General features: G+C 48.4%; 1 protein-coding gene across 1 annotated transcript in view; it reads left to right on the top strand.

Annotated features, from left to right (window-relative positions):
• The window catches only part of LOC148451007 (uncharacterized), a 136,174-nt gene that overhangs the window by 31,804 nt on the left and 89,739 nt on the right, over nt 1-14,631 (top strand). The window contains exons 3-5 of the mRNA XM_088462394.1: nt 4,430-4,489; nt 10,965-11,015; nt 11,925-11,996. Coding sequence (XP_088318520.1) covers nt 4,430-4,489; nt 10,965-11,015; nt 11,925-11,996 — 183 coding nt within the window. The remainder of the gene's footprint in view (nt 1-4,429; nt 4,490-10,964; nt 11,016-11,924; nt 11,997-14,631) is intronic.

Raw genomic sequence — 14,631 nt, 5'->3', positions numbered from 1 at the left:
CTCATACTATTGGGAGTACTAGTGATACTGACCTTCTCCTACTATTGGGAGTACTAGTGATACTGACCATCTCCTACTATTGGGAGTACTAGTGATACTGACCTTCTCCTACTATTGGGAGTACTAGTGATACTGACCTTCTCCTACTATTGGGAGTACTAGTGATACTGACCTTCTCCTACTATTGGGAGTAGTAGTGATACTTCCTACTATTGGGAGTACTAGTGATACTGACCTTCTCCTACTATTGGGAGTATTAGTGATACTGACCTTCTCATACTATTGGGAGTACTAGTGATACTGACCTTCTCATACTATTGGGAGTACTAGTGATACTGACCTTCTCATACTATTGGGAGTACTAGTGATACTGACCTTCTCATACTATTGGGAGTATTAGTGATTATTGTCCATCTCATACTATTGGGAGTATTAGTGATATTACCCTTCTCATACTATTGGGAGTATTAGTGATTATTGTCCGTCTCATACTATTGGGAGTATTAGTGATATTACTCTTCTCATATTGTTGGGAGTATTAATGATATTGTCTGTCTCATACTATTGGGAGTACTAGTGATACTGACCTTCTCATACTATTGGGAGTACTAGTGATACTGACCTTCTCCTACTATTGGGAGTACTAGTGATACTGACCTTCTCCTACTATTGGGAGCACTAGTGATACTGACCTTCTCATACTATTGGGAGTACTAGTGATACTGACCACCTCATACTATTGGGAGTACTAGTGATACTGACCACCTCATACTATTGGGAGTAGTAGTGATACTTCCTACTATTGGGAGTACTAGTGATACTGACCTTCTCCTACTATTGGGAGTATTAGTGATACTGACCTTCTCATACTATTGGGAGTACTAGTGATACTGACCTTCTCATACTATTGGGAGTACTAGTGATACTGACCTTCTCATACTATTGGGAGTACTAGTGATACTGACCTTCTCATACTATTGGGAGTATTAGTGATTATTGTCCGTCTCATACTATTGGGAGTATTAGTGATATTACTCTTCTCATATTGTTGGGAGTATTAATGATATTGTCCGTCTCACACTATTGGGAGTACTAGTGATACTGACCTTCTCCTACTATTGGGAGTACTAGTGATACTGACCTTCTCATACTATTGGGAGTACTAGTGATACTGACCTTCTCATACTATTGGGAGCACTAGTGATACTGACCTTCTCATACTATTGGGAGCACTAGTGATACTGACCACCTCATACTATTGGGAGTACTAGTGATACTGACCACCTCATACTATTGGGAGTACTAGTGATACTGACCACCTCATACTATTGGGAGTACTAGTGATACTGACCTTCTCCTACTATTGGGAGTTCTAGTGATCCTGACCTTCTCCTACTATTGGGAGTACTAGTGATCCTGACCTTCTCCTAATATTGCGAGTACTAGTGATCCTCACCTTCTCATACTATTGGGAGTACTAGTGATCCTCACCTTCTTATACTATTGGGAGTACTAGTGATCCTGACCTTCTCATACTATTGGGAGTACTAGTGATACTGACCTTCTCTTACTATTGGGAGTACTAGTGATACTGACCACCTCATACTATTGGGAGTACTAGTGATACTGACCACCTCATACTATTGGGAGTACTAGTGATACTGACCACCTCATACTATTGGGAGTACTAGTGATACTGACCTTCTCCTACTATTGGGAGTACTAGTGATACTGACCTTCTCCTGCTAATGGGAGTACTAGTGATACTGACATTTTTCTTCTATTGGGAGTACTAGTGATCCTGACCTTCTCCTACTATTGGGAGTACTAGTGATCCTGACCTTCTCCTACTATTGGGAGTACTAGTGATCCTGACCTTCTCATCCTATTGGGAGTACTAGTGATCCTGACCTTCTCATACTATTGGGAGTACTAGTGATACTGACCTTCTCATACTATTGGGAGTACTAGTGATACTGACCTTCTCATTCTGTTGGGAGTACTAGTGATACTGACCTTCTCATACTATTGGGAGTACTAGTGATACTGACCTTCTTATACTATTGGGAGTACTAGTGATACTCACCTTCTCATACTATTGGGAGTACTAGTGATACTGACCTTCTCATTCTGTTGGGAGTACTAGTGATACTGACCACCTCATACTATTGGGAGTACTAGTGATACTGACCTTCTCCTACTATTGGGAGTTCTAGTGATCCTGACCTTCTCCTACTATTGGGAGTACTAGTGATCCTGACCTTCTCCTAATATTGCGAGTACTAGTGATCCTCACCTTCTCATACTATTGGGAGTACTAGTGATCCTCACCTTCTCATACTATTGGGAGTACTAGTGATCCTGACCTTCTCATACTATTGGGAGTACTAGTGATACTGACCTTCTCTTACTATTGGGAGTACTAGTGATACTGACCACCTCATACTATTGGGAGTACTAGTGATACTGACCACCTCATACTATTGGGAGTACTAGTGATACTGACCACCTCATACTATTGGGAGTACTAGTGATACTGACCTTCTCCTACTATTGGGAGTACTAGTGATACTGACCTTCTCCTGCTAATGGGAGTACTAGTGATACTGACATTTTTCTTCTATTGGGAGTACTAGTGATCCTGACCTTCTCCTACTATTGGGAGTACTAGTGATCCTGACCTTCTCCTACTATTGGGAGTACTAGTGATCCTGACCTTCTCCTACTATTGGGAGTACTAGTGATCCTGACCTTCTCATCCTATTGGGAGTACTAGTGATCCTGACCTTCTCATACTATTGGGAGTACTAGTGATACTGACCTTCTCATACTATTGGGAGTACTAGTGATACTGACCTTCTCATTCTGTTGGGAGTACTAGTGATACTGACCTTCTCATACTATTGGGAGTACTAGTGATACTGACCTTCTTATACTATTGGGAGTACTAGTGATACTCACCTTCTCATACTATTGGGAGTACTAGTGATACTGACCTTCTCATTCTGTTGGGAGTACTAGTGATACTGACCTTCTCATACTATTGGGAGTACTAGTGATACTGACCTTCTCATACTATTGGGAGTACTAGTGATACTGACCTTCTCATACTATTAGGAGTACTAGTGATACTGACCTTCTCATACTAATGGGGAGTACTAGTGATACTGACCTTCTCATACTATGGGAGTACTAGTGATATTGTCCTTCTCATACTATTGGGAGTACTAGTGATATTGACCTTCTCTTACTATTGGGAGTACTAGTGATACTGACCTTCTCATACTATTGGGAGTACTAGTGATTCTGACCTTCTCACACTATTGGGAGTACTAGTGATACTGACCTTCTCATTCTGTTGGGAGTACTAGTGATACTGACCTTCTTATACTATTGGGAGTACTAGTGATACTGACCTTCTTATACTATTGGGAGTACTAGTGATACTGACCTTCTCATACTATTGGGAGTACTAGTAATACTGACCTTCTCATACTATGGGAGTACTAGTGATATTGTCCTTCTCATACTATTGGGAGTACTAGTGATACTGACCTTCTCATACTATTGGGAGTACTAGTGATATTGTCCGTCTCATACTATTGGGAGTACTAGTGATACTTCGGGAGTATTAGTGATACTGACCTTCTCATACTATTGGGAGTACTAGTGATATTGTCCATCTCATACTATTGGGAGTACTAGTGATACTGACCTTCTCATACTATTGGGAGTATTAGTGATACTGACCTTCTCATACTATTGGGAGTACTAGTGATAGTGACCTTCTCATACTATTGGGAGTACTAGTGATAGTGACCTTCTCATACTATTGGGAGTACTAGTGATAATGACCTTCTCCTACTATTGGGAGTACTAGTGATATTGTCCGTCTCATACTATTGGGAGTACTAGTGATATTGTCCGTCTCATACTATTGGGAGTACTAGTGATAGTGACCTTCTCATACTATTGGGAGTACTAGTGATAGTGACCTTCTCATACTATTGGGAGTACTAGTGATAGTGACCTTCTCATACCATTGGGAGTACTAGTGATACTGACCTTCTCATACTATTGGGAGTACTAGTGATACTGACCTTCTCATACTATTGGGAGTACTAGTGATATTATGGGAGTACTAGTGATACTGACCTTCTCATACCATTGGGAGTACTAGTGATACTGACCTTTTCATACTATTGGGAGTACTAGGGATACTGACCTTCTCATACCATTGGGAGTACTAGTGATACTGACCTTCTCATACTATTGGGAGTACTAGTGATACTATGGGAGTACTAGTGATATTGACCTTCTCTTACTTTGGTATTGCATCCTCTGCATCACTTCCTACAGCTGTCTCTTCCCTTGTCAGGTTTTATAGAGATAATGACAATATTCTGATATACTCCATTGTATGTTGCAGGATGCGAACAAGAGGAAACCACCCGGTTGTGTTGGTTGCTATACGTCCTTGCTGATGAAGGTAACTTGTTATTATTGTTATTATTATTATACAGCAAGGAGCTAGACATGCCAAGGTAATATTAAACCATTGTTAAAACATTATAATATATTTAATATAATTAATATTTTTATTATTAATAAATAACATTTACACATACAGCGCCAGCATACTGCATGACGTGGTCAGACAGCAATGGTGCAGAACAGGTGGGCACAGGTAACAACAACACTATGCACAGGGCTGTGACTAGGGTGGTGTGACATGTGCACAGGGCACCGCAGGGCAGTGGGCGCTGTTTGGGCCTGTACATGTTCTTGTTTGTTATCATTCTCAATTGCAGCTTCATCTTCTTTTATCCCCGACATCTCCTCTCCCCTATCTCCTGGTCTCCCCTATCTCCTCCACAGACTCTCATTGGCGCTGCATCCACGGAGGGAGCCGGCTGGAGATCACTCATGAGCTCCACCTTCCGGCTCCCCTCGCAGCGGGTGATGGGAGAGACGTTACGACGTCTCTCCTATAGTGCGGGGCAGGAGGAGCGGACATTGGCTGTCGCGTCAGGAGCGGAGATTCAGGTAAGTTGTGTTTTTTTTTTTCCCTCTCTGTGTAAGCCTGGCACAGCATAGGGAGAGGGGGACCTGTATACGGGGGTGGCCGCTACTAGGGGCACTGTATAGGGGTGGCCGCTACTTGGGGGCACTGTTTAGGGGGCCGCTATTGGGGGCACTGTATAGGGGGGACTACTACTGGGGGCACTGTATAGGGGAGACTACTACTGGGGGCAATGCAGCATTGGGGGACTACTACTAGGGGCACTGTATAGGGGGACTTCTACTGGGGGGGGATTACTACTGGGGGCAATGCATAGGAGGGACTACTACTAGGGTCACTGTATGGGGGGGTGGCCGCTACTGTGTGCACTGTATAGGGAGGACTACTACTGGGGGCACTGTATGTGGGGGTGGCCACTACTGGGGGCACTGTACAGGGAGGACTACTACTGGGGGGCACTGTATGGGGGGGTGGCCACTACTGGGGGCACTGTATAGGGAGGACTACTACTGGGGGGCACTGTATAGGGAGGATTACTTCTGGGGGCACTGTATAGGGAGGATTACTACTGGGTGCACTGTATAGGGAGGACTACTACTGGGGGCACTGTATGGGGGGGTGGCCACTACTGGCGGCACTGTATAGGGAGGAATACTACTTGGGGCACTGTATAGGAGGACTACTACTGGGGGAATTACTACTGGGGGTAATAAATAGGGGGACTACTACTGGGGGCACTGTATGGGGGGCTGGCCGCTACTGGGGGAACTGTATAGGGAGGACTACTACTGGGGGCACTGTATAGGGAGCACTACTACTGGGGGCACTGTATAGGGAGGACTACTACTGGGGGGACTGTATAGGATGACTACTGCTGGGGGGATTACTACTGGGGCAATGCATAGGATGACTACCACTGGGGGCACTGTATGGTGGGGTGGCCGCTACTGGGGGCACTGTATAGGGAGGACTACTACTGGGGGCACTTTATTGGGAGGACTACTACTGGGGGCACTGTATAGGGAGGACTACTACTGGGGGCACTGTATTGGGAGGACTACTACTTTGGGCACTTTATAGGGAGGACTACGACTGGGGGCACAGTATAGGAGTACTACTACTTGGGGCAAAGCAGCATAGGGGGGACTACTACTGGGGGCAATGCAACATGGGGATTACTACGGGGGCACTGCATGGGGGGGACTACTACTGGGGGCACTGTATGGGGGGGACTACTACTAGGGGCACTGTATGGGAGGGTGGCCCCTACTGGGGGCACTGTATAGGGGGACTACTACTGGGGCAATACAGCATAGGGGGCATTACTACTGGGGGCAATGCATAGGGGGGACTACTACTGGGGGCACTGTATGGGAGGGTGGCCACTACTGGGGGCACTGTATAGGAGGACTAATACTTGGGGCAATGCAGCATAGAGGGGATTACTACTGGGGCACTGCATGGGAGGACTACTACTGGGGGCACTGCATGGGGGGACTACTACTGGGGGCACTGTATGGGAGGGTGTCCACTACTGGGGGCACTATATGGGAGGGTGGCCCCTTCTGGAAGCACTGTATAGGGAGGACTACTACTGGGGGCACTGAATAGGGGAACTACTACTGGAGGGGATTACTACTGGGGGCACTGCATAGGGGGACCACTACTGGAGGGGATTACTACTGGGGGCAATGCATAGGGGGGGCTACTACTATGGGCACTGCATAGGTGGACCACTACTGGGGGCATTGCATAGGGGTGCCCAAAGCATATTCTTGCACCTGGGCCCACCACTCTTTAGTTTCGCCACTGGTACTGGGATAGACAATCTCTCACACGTGTGGTCAGCAGACCACCGGGTGCCCGAAACAGAAAGTGATATAATCAGAAATCCTCTTGTACACACGGCAGCGTCAGGGGCTGCTATCACGGTGGATGTGTAGTTTGGTACATCCCGGCCATCACTGATTTGTTATTGCTGTGATAAATGATAAATAGGGCCCATAATCACATATACCACAGGTTCATGGAGTCTCTGGCCAGTCAGCTGAGAGGTCCTCAGCGAATCAGGACTCTCTGGCCAGTCAGCTGAGAGGTCCCTGGGGAATCAGGACTCTCTGGCCAGTCAGCTGAGAGGTCCCTGGGGAATCAGGACTCTCTGGCCAGTCAGCTGAGAGGTCCCTGGGGAATCAGGACTCTCTGGCCAGTCAGCTGAGAGGTCCCCGGGGAATCAGGAGTCTCTGGCCAGTCAGCTGAGAGGTCCCCGGGGAATCAGGAGTCTCTGGCCAGTCAGCTGAGAGGTCCCCGGGGAATCAGGAGTCTCTGGCCAGTCAGCTGAGAGGTCCCCAGGAAATCAGGAGTCTCTGTCCAGTCAGCTGAGAGGTCCCCGGGGAATCAGCAGTCTCTGTCCAGTCAGCTGAGAGGTCCCTGGGGAATCAGGAGTCTCTGTCCAGTCAGCTGAGAGGTCCCTGGGGAATCAGGAGTCTCTGTCCAGTCAGCTGAGAGGTCCCAGGGGAATCAGGAGTGTCTGGCCAGTCAGCTGAGGTTAAGGTGAGGTACCCCTGGGGGCATTAATGCACAAAGGTTCTCAGAAATCCCCCTTGACAGAAGGTAGAGCTGGCACCACCATGTTAAGCCCCGTCCCCTCACTGCAAAATGCTGCGATTTGTGGGTCAATGGGGAGGAGGTGGAGCCAATATGATGCAATATAATTAGAAATGCATCATTTGGCTCATCGACATGGTGCCTGGACCCGTCTCCATCTCCAACACCTGCTGCATAGTAAGTGTGTGTGTAATGTAAATGTGTGTGTAATGTACGTGTGTGTATATATATTAGAAACACACCCCCCCCCCTTAAAAATCCTGTGTTTGCCCATGGGGGGTGGGTTAGGGTAGGGCACTAAGGGGGGAGGGTTAGGTTCAGGCATGAGGGGGGGGAGACTTATGGTGCATTCACACGGTCAGATCTGTCAGATGAACGATTTCAGACAGTATTAAAATGAATGAGTTCATCTAAATCTAACAACAAACACATCAGATATCGTTAATCGTTGCAGGCTCACATGTCAGATATGAACGATTAAATGATTTTTAAAATAGTTATCGTTCATATCTGTCAACAAATCTGATCATGTGTATGCGCCATTATCTGACCGTGTGTATGCGCCATTATCTGACCGTGTGTATGCGCCATTATCTGACCGTGTGTATGCGCCATTATCTGACCGTGTGTATGCGCCATTATCTGACCGTGTGTATGCGCCATAATCTGACCGTGTGTAAGCGCCATTATCTGACCGTGTGTATGCGCCATAATCTGACCGTGTGTATGCGCCATAATCTGACCGTGTGTATGCGCCATTATCTGACCGTGTGTATGCGCCATTATCTGACCGTGTGTATGCGCCATTATCTGACCGTGTGTATGCGCCATTATCTGACCGTGTGTATGCGCCATTATCTGACCGTGTGTATGCGCCATTATCTGACCGTGTGTATGCGCCATTATCTGACCGTGTGTATGCGCCATTATCTGACCGTGTGTATGCGCCATTATCTGACCGTGTGTTTGCGCCATTATCTGACCGTGTGTCTGCACCATTATCTGACCGTGTGTATGCGCCATTATCTGACCGTGTGTATGCGCCATTATCTGACCGTGTGTATGCGCCATTATCTGACCGTGTGTATGCGCCATTATCTGACCGTGTATGCACCATTATCTGACCGTGTGTCTGCACCATTATCTGACCGTGTGTATGCACCATTATCTGACCGTGTGTATGCGCCATTATCTGACCGTGTGTCTGCACCATTATCTGACCGTGTGTCTGCACCATTATCTGACCGTGTGTCTGCGCCATTATCTGACCGTGTGTATGCGCCATTATCTGACCGTGTGTATGCGCCATTATCTGACCGTGTGTATGCGCCATTATCTGACCGTGTGTATGCGCCATTATCTGACGTGTGTATGCACCATTATCTGACCGTGTATGCACCATTATCTGACCGTGTGTGTGTGTATGCGCCATTATCTGACGTGTGTATGCACCATTATCTGACCGTGTGTATGCACCATTATCTGACCGTGTGTCTGCACCATTATCTGACCGTGTGTATGCACCATTATCTGACTGTGTGTATGCACCATTATCTGACCGTGTGTATGCGCCATTATCTGACCGTGTGTATGCGCCATTATCTGACCGTGTGTATGCGCCATAATCTGACCGTGTGTATGCGCCATAATCTGACCGTGTATGCACCATTATCTGACCGTGTGTGTGTGTATGCGCCATTATCTGACGTGTGTATGCACCATTATCTGACCGTGTGTATGCACCATTATCTGACCGTGTGTGTGTGTGCACCATTATCTGACCGTGTGTGTGCACCGCATTATCTGACCGTGTGTATGCACCATTATCTGACCGTGTGTATGCACCATTAGGCTTAGGCACTAATGGGGAGGGTTAAGGTGCGTATCCACTACTAAACAGAGAAACATGAGCACGATTACGACATTATAATCAGTCGTTCAGTGTAGGCGCGTCCATCATCCCCGTGCACCTGATAGTCAGGTGATAGTCAGCATGTACGGGCGATGATAGACGTCGAAAATGACCAGCGGACGTGCGCATCGCTGGTCGTTTCTAACATAAATGTGCCCGATGCATGCACGATCTGCACGCGATTGAACGATAACGATGTTATCGTTCAATCACCTGCAAATCTTGCTTAGTGGATACGCACCTTTAGAGTTAGGGTGCGGGATGGGATGGTTAGGGTGCGGGATGGGAGGGTTAGGCTTAAGCTGCATACACACGGTACGATCTGTACCACCAACAACCACCAATGACTTCAAAGATATCGTTATCGTTCATGCAGGAAGGCACATCGTTGGTCGATTGTTCACTGCATTAAAATTAACGACATGAATGATTTATCATTGAACATTATCATTATCATTCATATTGTTCAGGAAAATTGTACTGTGTGTATGCAGCATAAGGGGGAGAAGAGGGAAGGGTAAGTATGCTTCCCCGACCCGTCAGGATACCAACCATTGGGCATCTGTATTCTGACAGGAGGCACCCCGACAGCCGCCATTACATACCCATTCCATTCACAATATCTATGTAGAATAACCAGCATTCGTCTTCCTGCAATATTCAGGAAATCATGGAAAACAAACTGTTTGTTCCCCAAAAGCTCAGACACACAAGTGACATCCTCAGGCAGGGGCGTTTCTAGAGAGGAGGGGGCCCGTGTGCAGTCTCCGACACGGGCCCCCTCCTCTCCGCCCGGCGGCCGTCAGTGCACTGAGCTGTGCGCGCCAGCACCGGAGTTATAGACTCTGGGCACAAGAGTGTACCCAGAGTCTATAGTGTCTGCACAGGTCACCGGGAAAATGGCCGCGGAAGCCATTTTCCCTGTATTGCGCATGCGCAAACAACGGGAAAACGCTGTGGCGGACATTTTCCAGACGTTTTACAGTTCCGGACCCCCGCACCGATGTAGGACTCTGGAGAGGTAAGTAATATTATGGGTGCAGGGTGTGCGGTCCCGTGCTCCCCGCACACCCTGCATCCATTATAGATACGCCCCGGCGTCAGGGGCCATCTGACGTTCTTCACACCGTCACACAGAAAGCTTCCGTCCAGGCCTCACCTGGACTGCACTGACCACAACTGGTCTCTCCATTCATCAGACCTCCTGCTAGGAAAGGGCAATCCGCATCTAATTTCCTGCAGTCACAGAGGCCGGTCATTCCTTATACAGTAATATACAAAAAGTGCATTTACACACGTCTTAAATATAAATACATTTAAACATGCTGTGGTGGCCATTTTAGCCACGTGAACCTGGTGCCAGCGAGTTCCTTTATCTGAATGAGTAATGATTATTATAAGTGATTCCTGATACTGCTGTTACAGGATGAAAACACATTGTCCCGCTCCACATCATCTCTCCAGCGAGGAAAGAGGGTAAGACTGGGTAGCACTTTCTTTATAACGAGGGGTCGGGGGACACAATAATAAATGTGCATGCGCTGGCGGGGAGGAACCCTGCTTTACACGGAAATATTACAATTGTAATGGAGAGGTTACAAGTCCCTGTATTACAGGAGGGTTCACACCTGTCTGATTCCTGATAAACGGGCTCTGCGCTTGCGGAAATAATGTCTTGTTCTATAAGGGTGTAGTATGTATTATAACCGGCCCCCTAACCCTAACCTCCCTTAGGGGTGCCTAACCCTAACCTCCCCCCCAGGTACCTAACCCCCCCTCTAAGTGCCCAAACCTAAACCCCTGTCCCCGCAGACTAAACCAAAGTCTCCTGAGGGGTGCCTAACCCTAACCTCCCTCCTTCCCCTAGCCTAAACCTAACCCTCCTGGGGGGATGCCTAACCCTAAGTCCCTCTGGGAGCCCTAAAACCTATGCCCCCCCCCCACCGTGGCTGTTCGCGCCCAGCTTACCTTCATCCGGTATGCCGGGCGTTGGGCTCATGGCGTAGGTCTAAAGACAGGCATCGGGATTTCGACGCCTGTCAGTACCTTGCCGGGATTTGACAGTCTAGAAGCCAGCGGTCGGCATTTAGACCGGCGGATTCCTGGCTACATCCCCTCTATGCTGATAAAGGGACACATTGTGCAGCTTTCACTTCTGTGAGATGGAGAATTACTGGGGGTACGACGACCAGTGATACAATTGTAGTTAGTATGGAAATTTTGAACTATACATTTTCTTGCTGGCTGTAGGTGCAGCAGATTGATATTGTGTAACTATAGGGGAGAATATTGCTGCAGATTAATACTACACCATTCATTAGTATATAGAGGGATAATAAAAGTACTCTTATACCCACTGATATCTCTCCCTAATGTCTGTTCTAGGCTGCTGTGGCTATTAAGCCTACAAAGAAGCCGTTTCGCCCCGGCATTTATGGACCTATACGAGTTCAACGAGTAAGTGGAATTTAATAATAATCAGAATCACGTATCAAATTACTGAGCCAGAGGGAATTGGGACAGCTGAACCTCCTGGCACACAAAATGAGGTGCGGATCACATTGGGGTGTCCCAAGTCTTCCAAGTAAACCTGTCAGTTCTAAAGCTCTGACTTCCTCCAACATTCCGCTCATCCCAAACTTTAAATTGCCAGGTAAACCAATGGCATGTGGTACCTAGCAATTTGATGGAGGATAACGGCACAGACTGGTAGGACAGCGGGGTAGTATGGTGGGATAACGGCACAGACTGGTGGGACAGCGGGGTAGTATGGTGGGATAATGGCACAGACTGGTGGGACAGCGGGATAGTATGGTGGGACAGCGTGGTAGTATGATGGGATAACAACACAGACTGGTGGGACAGCGGGATAGTATGGTGGGACAGTGGGATAGTATGGTGGGATAACGGCACAGAATGGTGGGACAGCGGGGTAGTATGGTGGGATAACAGCACAGACTGGTGGAACAGCGGGGTAGTATGGTGGGATAATGGCACAGACTGGTGGGACAGCGGGGTAGTATGGTGGGATAGTATTGTGGGATAATGGCACAGACTGGTGGGACAGTGGGGTAGTATGGTGGGATAGTATGATGGGATAACGGCACAGACTGGTGGGACAGCGGGATAGTATGGTGGGATAATGGCACAGACTGGTGGGACAGTGGGATATTATGGTGGGATAGTATGATGGTATAATGGCACAGACTGGTGGGACAGCGGGATAGTATGGTGGGATAGTATGGTGGGATAACAGCACAGACTTGTGGGACAGTGGAATAGTATGGTGGGATAGTATGGTGGAATAATGGCACTGACTGGTGGGACAGCGGGATAGTATGGTGGGATAACAGCACAGACTGGTGGGACAGCGGGGTAGTATGGTGGGATAGTGGCACGGACTGGTAGGATAGTGGAGAAGTATGGTGGGATAACGGCACTGACTGGGGACAGTGGGGTAGTATGGTGGGATAACGGCACAGACTGGTGGGACAGCGGGGTAGTATGGTGGGATAACGGCACAGACTGGTGGGACAGTGGGATAGTATGGTGGGATAACTGCACAGACTGGTGGGACAACGGGATAGTATGGTGGGATAATGGCACAGACTGGTGGGACAGCGGGATAGTATGGTGGGATAATGGCACAGACTGGTGGGACAGCGGGATAGTATGGTGGGATAATGGCACAGACTGGTGGGACAACGGGATAGTATGGTGGGATAACGGCACAGACTAGTGGGACAGTGGGATAGTATGGTGGGATAACAGCACAGACTGGTGGGACAGCGGGATAGTATGGTGGGATAACAGCACAGACTGGTGGGACAGCGGGATAGTATGGTGGGATAACAGCACAGACTGGTGGGACAGCGCGGTAGCATGGTGGGATAATGGCACAGACTGGTGGGACAGCGGGGTAGTATGGTGGGATAACGGCACAGACTGGTAGGACAGCGGGATTGTATGGTGGGATAACAGCACAGACTGGTCGGACAACGGGGTAGTATGGTGGGATAACAGCACAGACTGGTTTGACAACGGGATAGTATGGTGGGATAATGGCACAGACTGGTGGGACAACGGGATAGTATGGTGGGATAATGGCACAGACTGGTGGGACAGTGGAATAGTATGGTGGAATAATGGCACAGACTGGTGGGACAGCGGGATAGTATGGTGGGATAACAGCACAGACTGGTGGGACAGTGGAATAGTATGGTGGGATAATGGCACAGATGGGTGGGCAGTGGGATAGTATGGTGGGATAGTATGGTGGGATAACAGCACAGACTGGTGGGACAGCGGGGTAGTATGGTGGGATAACGGCACAGACTGGTGGGACAGCGGGATAGTTTGGTGGGATAACGGCACAGACTGGTGGGACAGCGGGATAGTATGGTGGGATAACGGCACAGACTGGTGGGACAGCGGGATAGTATGGTGGGATAAAGGCACAGACTGGTGGGACAGCGGGATAGTATGGTGGGATAACGGCACAGACTGGTGGGACAGCGGGATAGTATGGTGGGATAACGGCACAGACTGGTGGGACAGTGGGATAGTATGGTGGGATAACGGCACAGACTGGTGGGACAGCGGGATAGTATGGTGGGATAAAGGCACAGACAGGTGGGACAGCGGGATAGTATGGTGGGATAACGGCACAGACTGGTGGGACAGCGGGATAGTATGGTGGGATAACGGCACAGACTAGTGGGACAGTGGGATTGTATGGTGGGATAACAGCACAGACTGGTGGGACAGCGGGATCGTATGGTGGGATAACAGCACAGACTGGTGGGACAGCGGGGTAGCATGGTGGGATAATGGCACAGACTGGTGGGACAGTGGGGTAGTATGGTGGGATAACGGCACAGACTGGAGGGACAGTGGGGTAGTATGGTGGGATAACAGAACAGACGGGTGGGCAGTGGGATAGTATGGTGGGATAGTATGGTGGGATAACAGCACAGACTGGTGGGACAGCGGGGTAGTATGGTGGGATAACGGCACAGACGAATGGGACAGTGGGATAGTATGGTGGGATAACAGCACAGACTGGTGGGACAGCGGGATAGTATGATGGGAT

This window comes from Taudactylus pleione, unplaced genomic scaffold, assembly GCF_031769625.1.
Source record: "Taudactylus pleione unplaced genomic scaffold, aTauple2 ptg001222l, whole genome shotgun sequence".
Classification (NCBI taxonomy): Eukaryota; Metazoa; Chordata; class Amphibia; order Anura; family Myobatrachidae; genus Taudactylus; species Taudactylus pleione.
The sequence above is the reverse complement of the archived record's forward strand: the minus strand, read 5'-3'. Positions and strand labels throughout refer to the sequence as shown.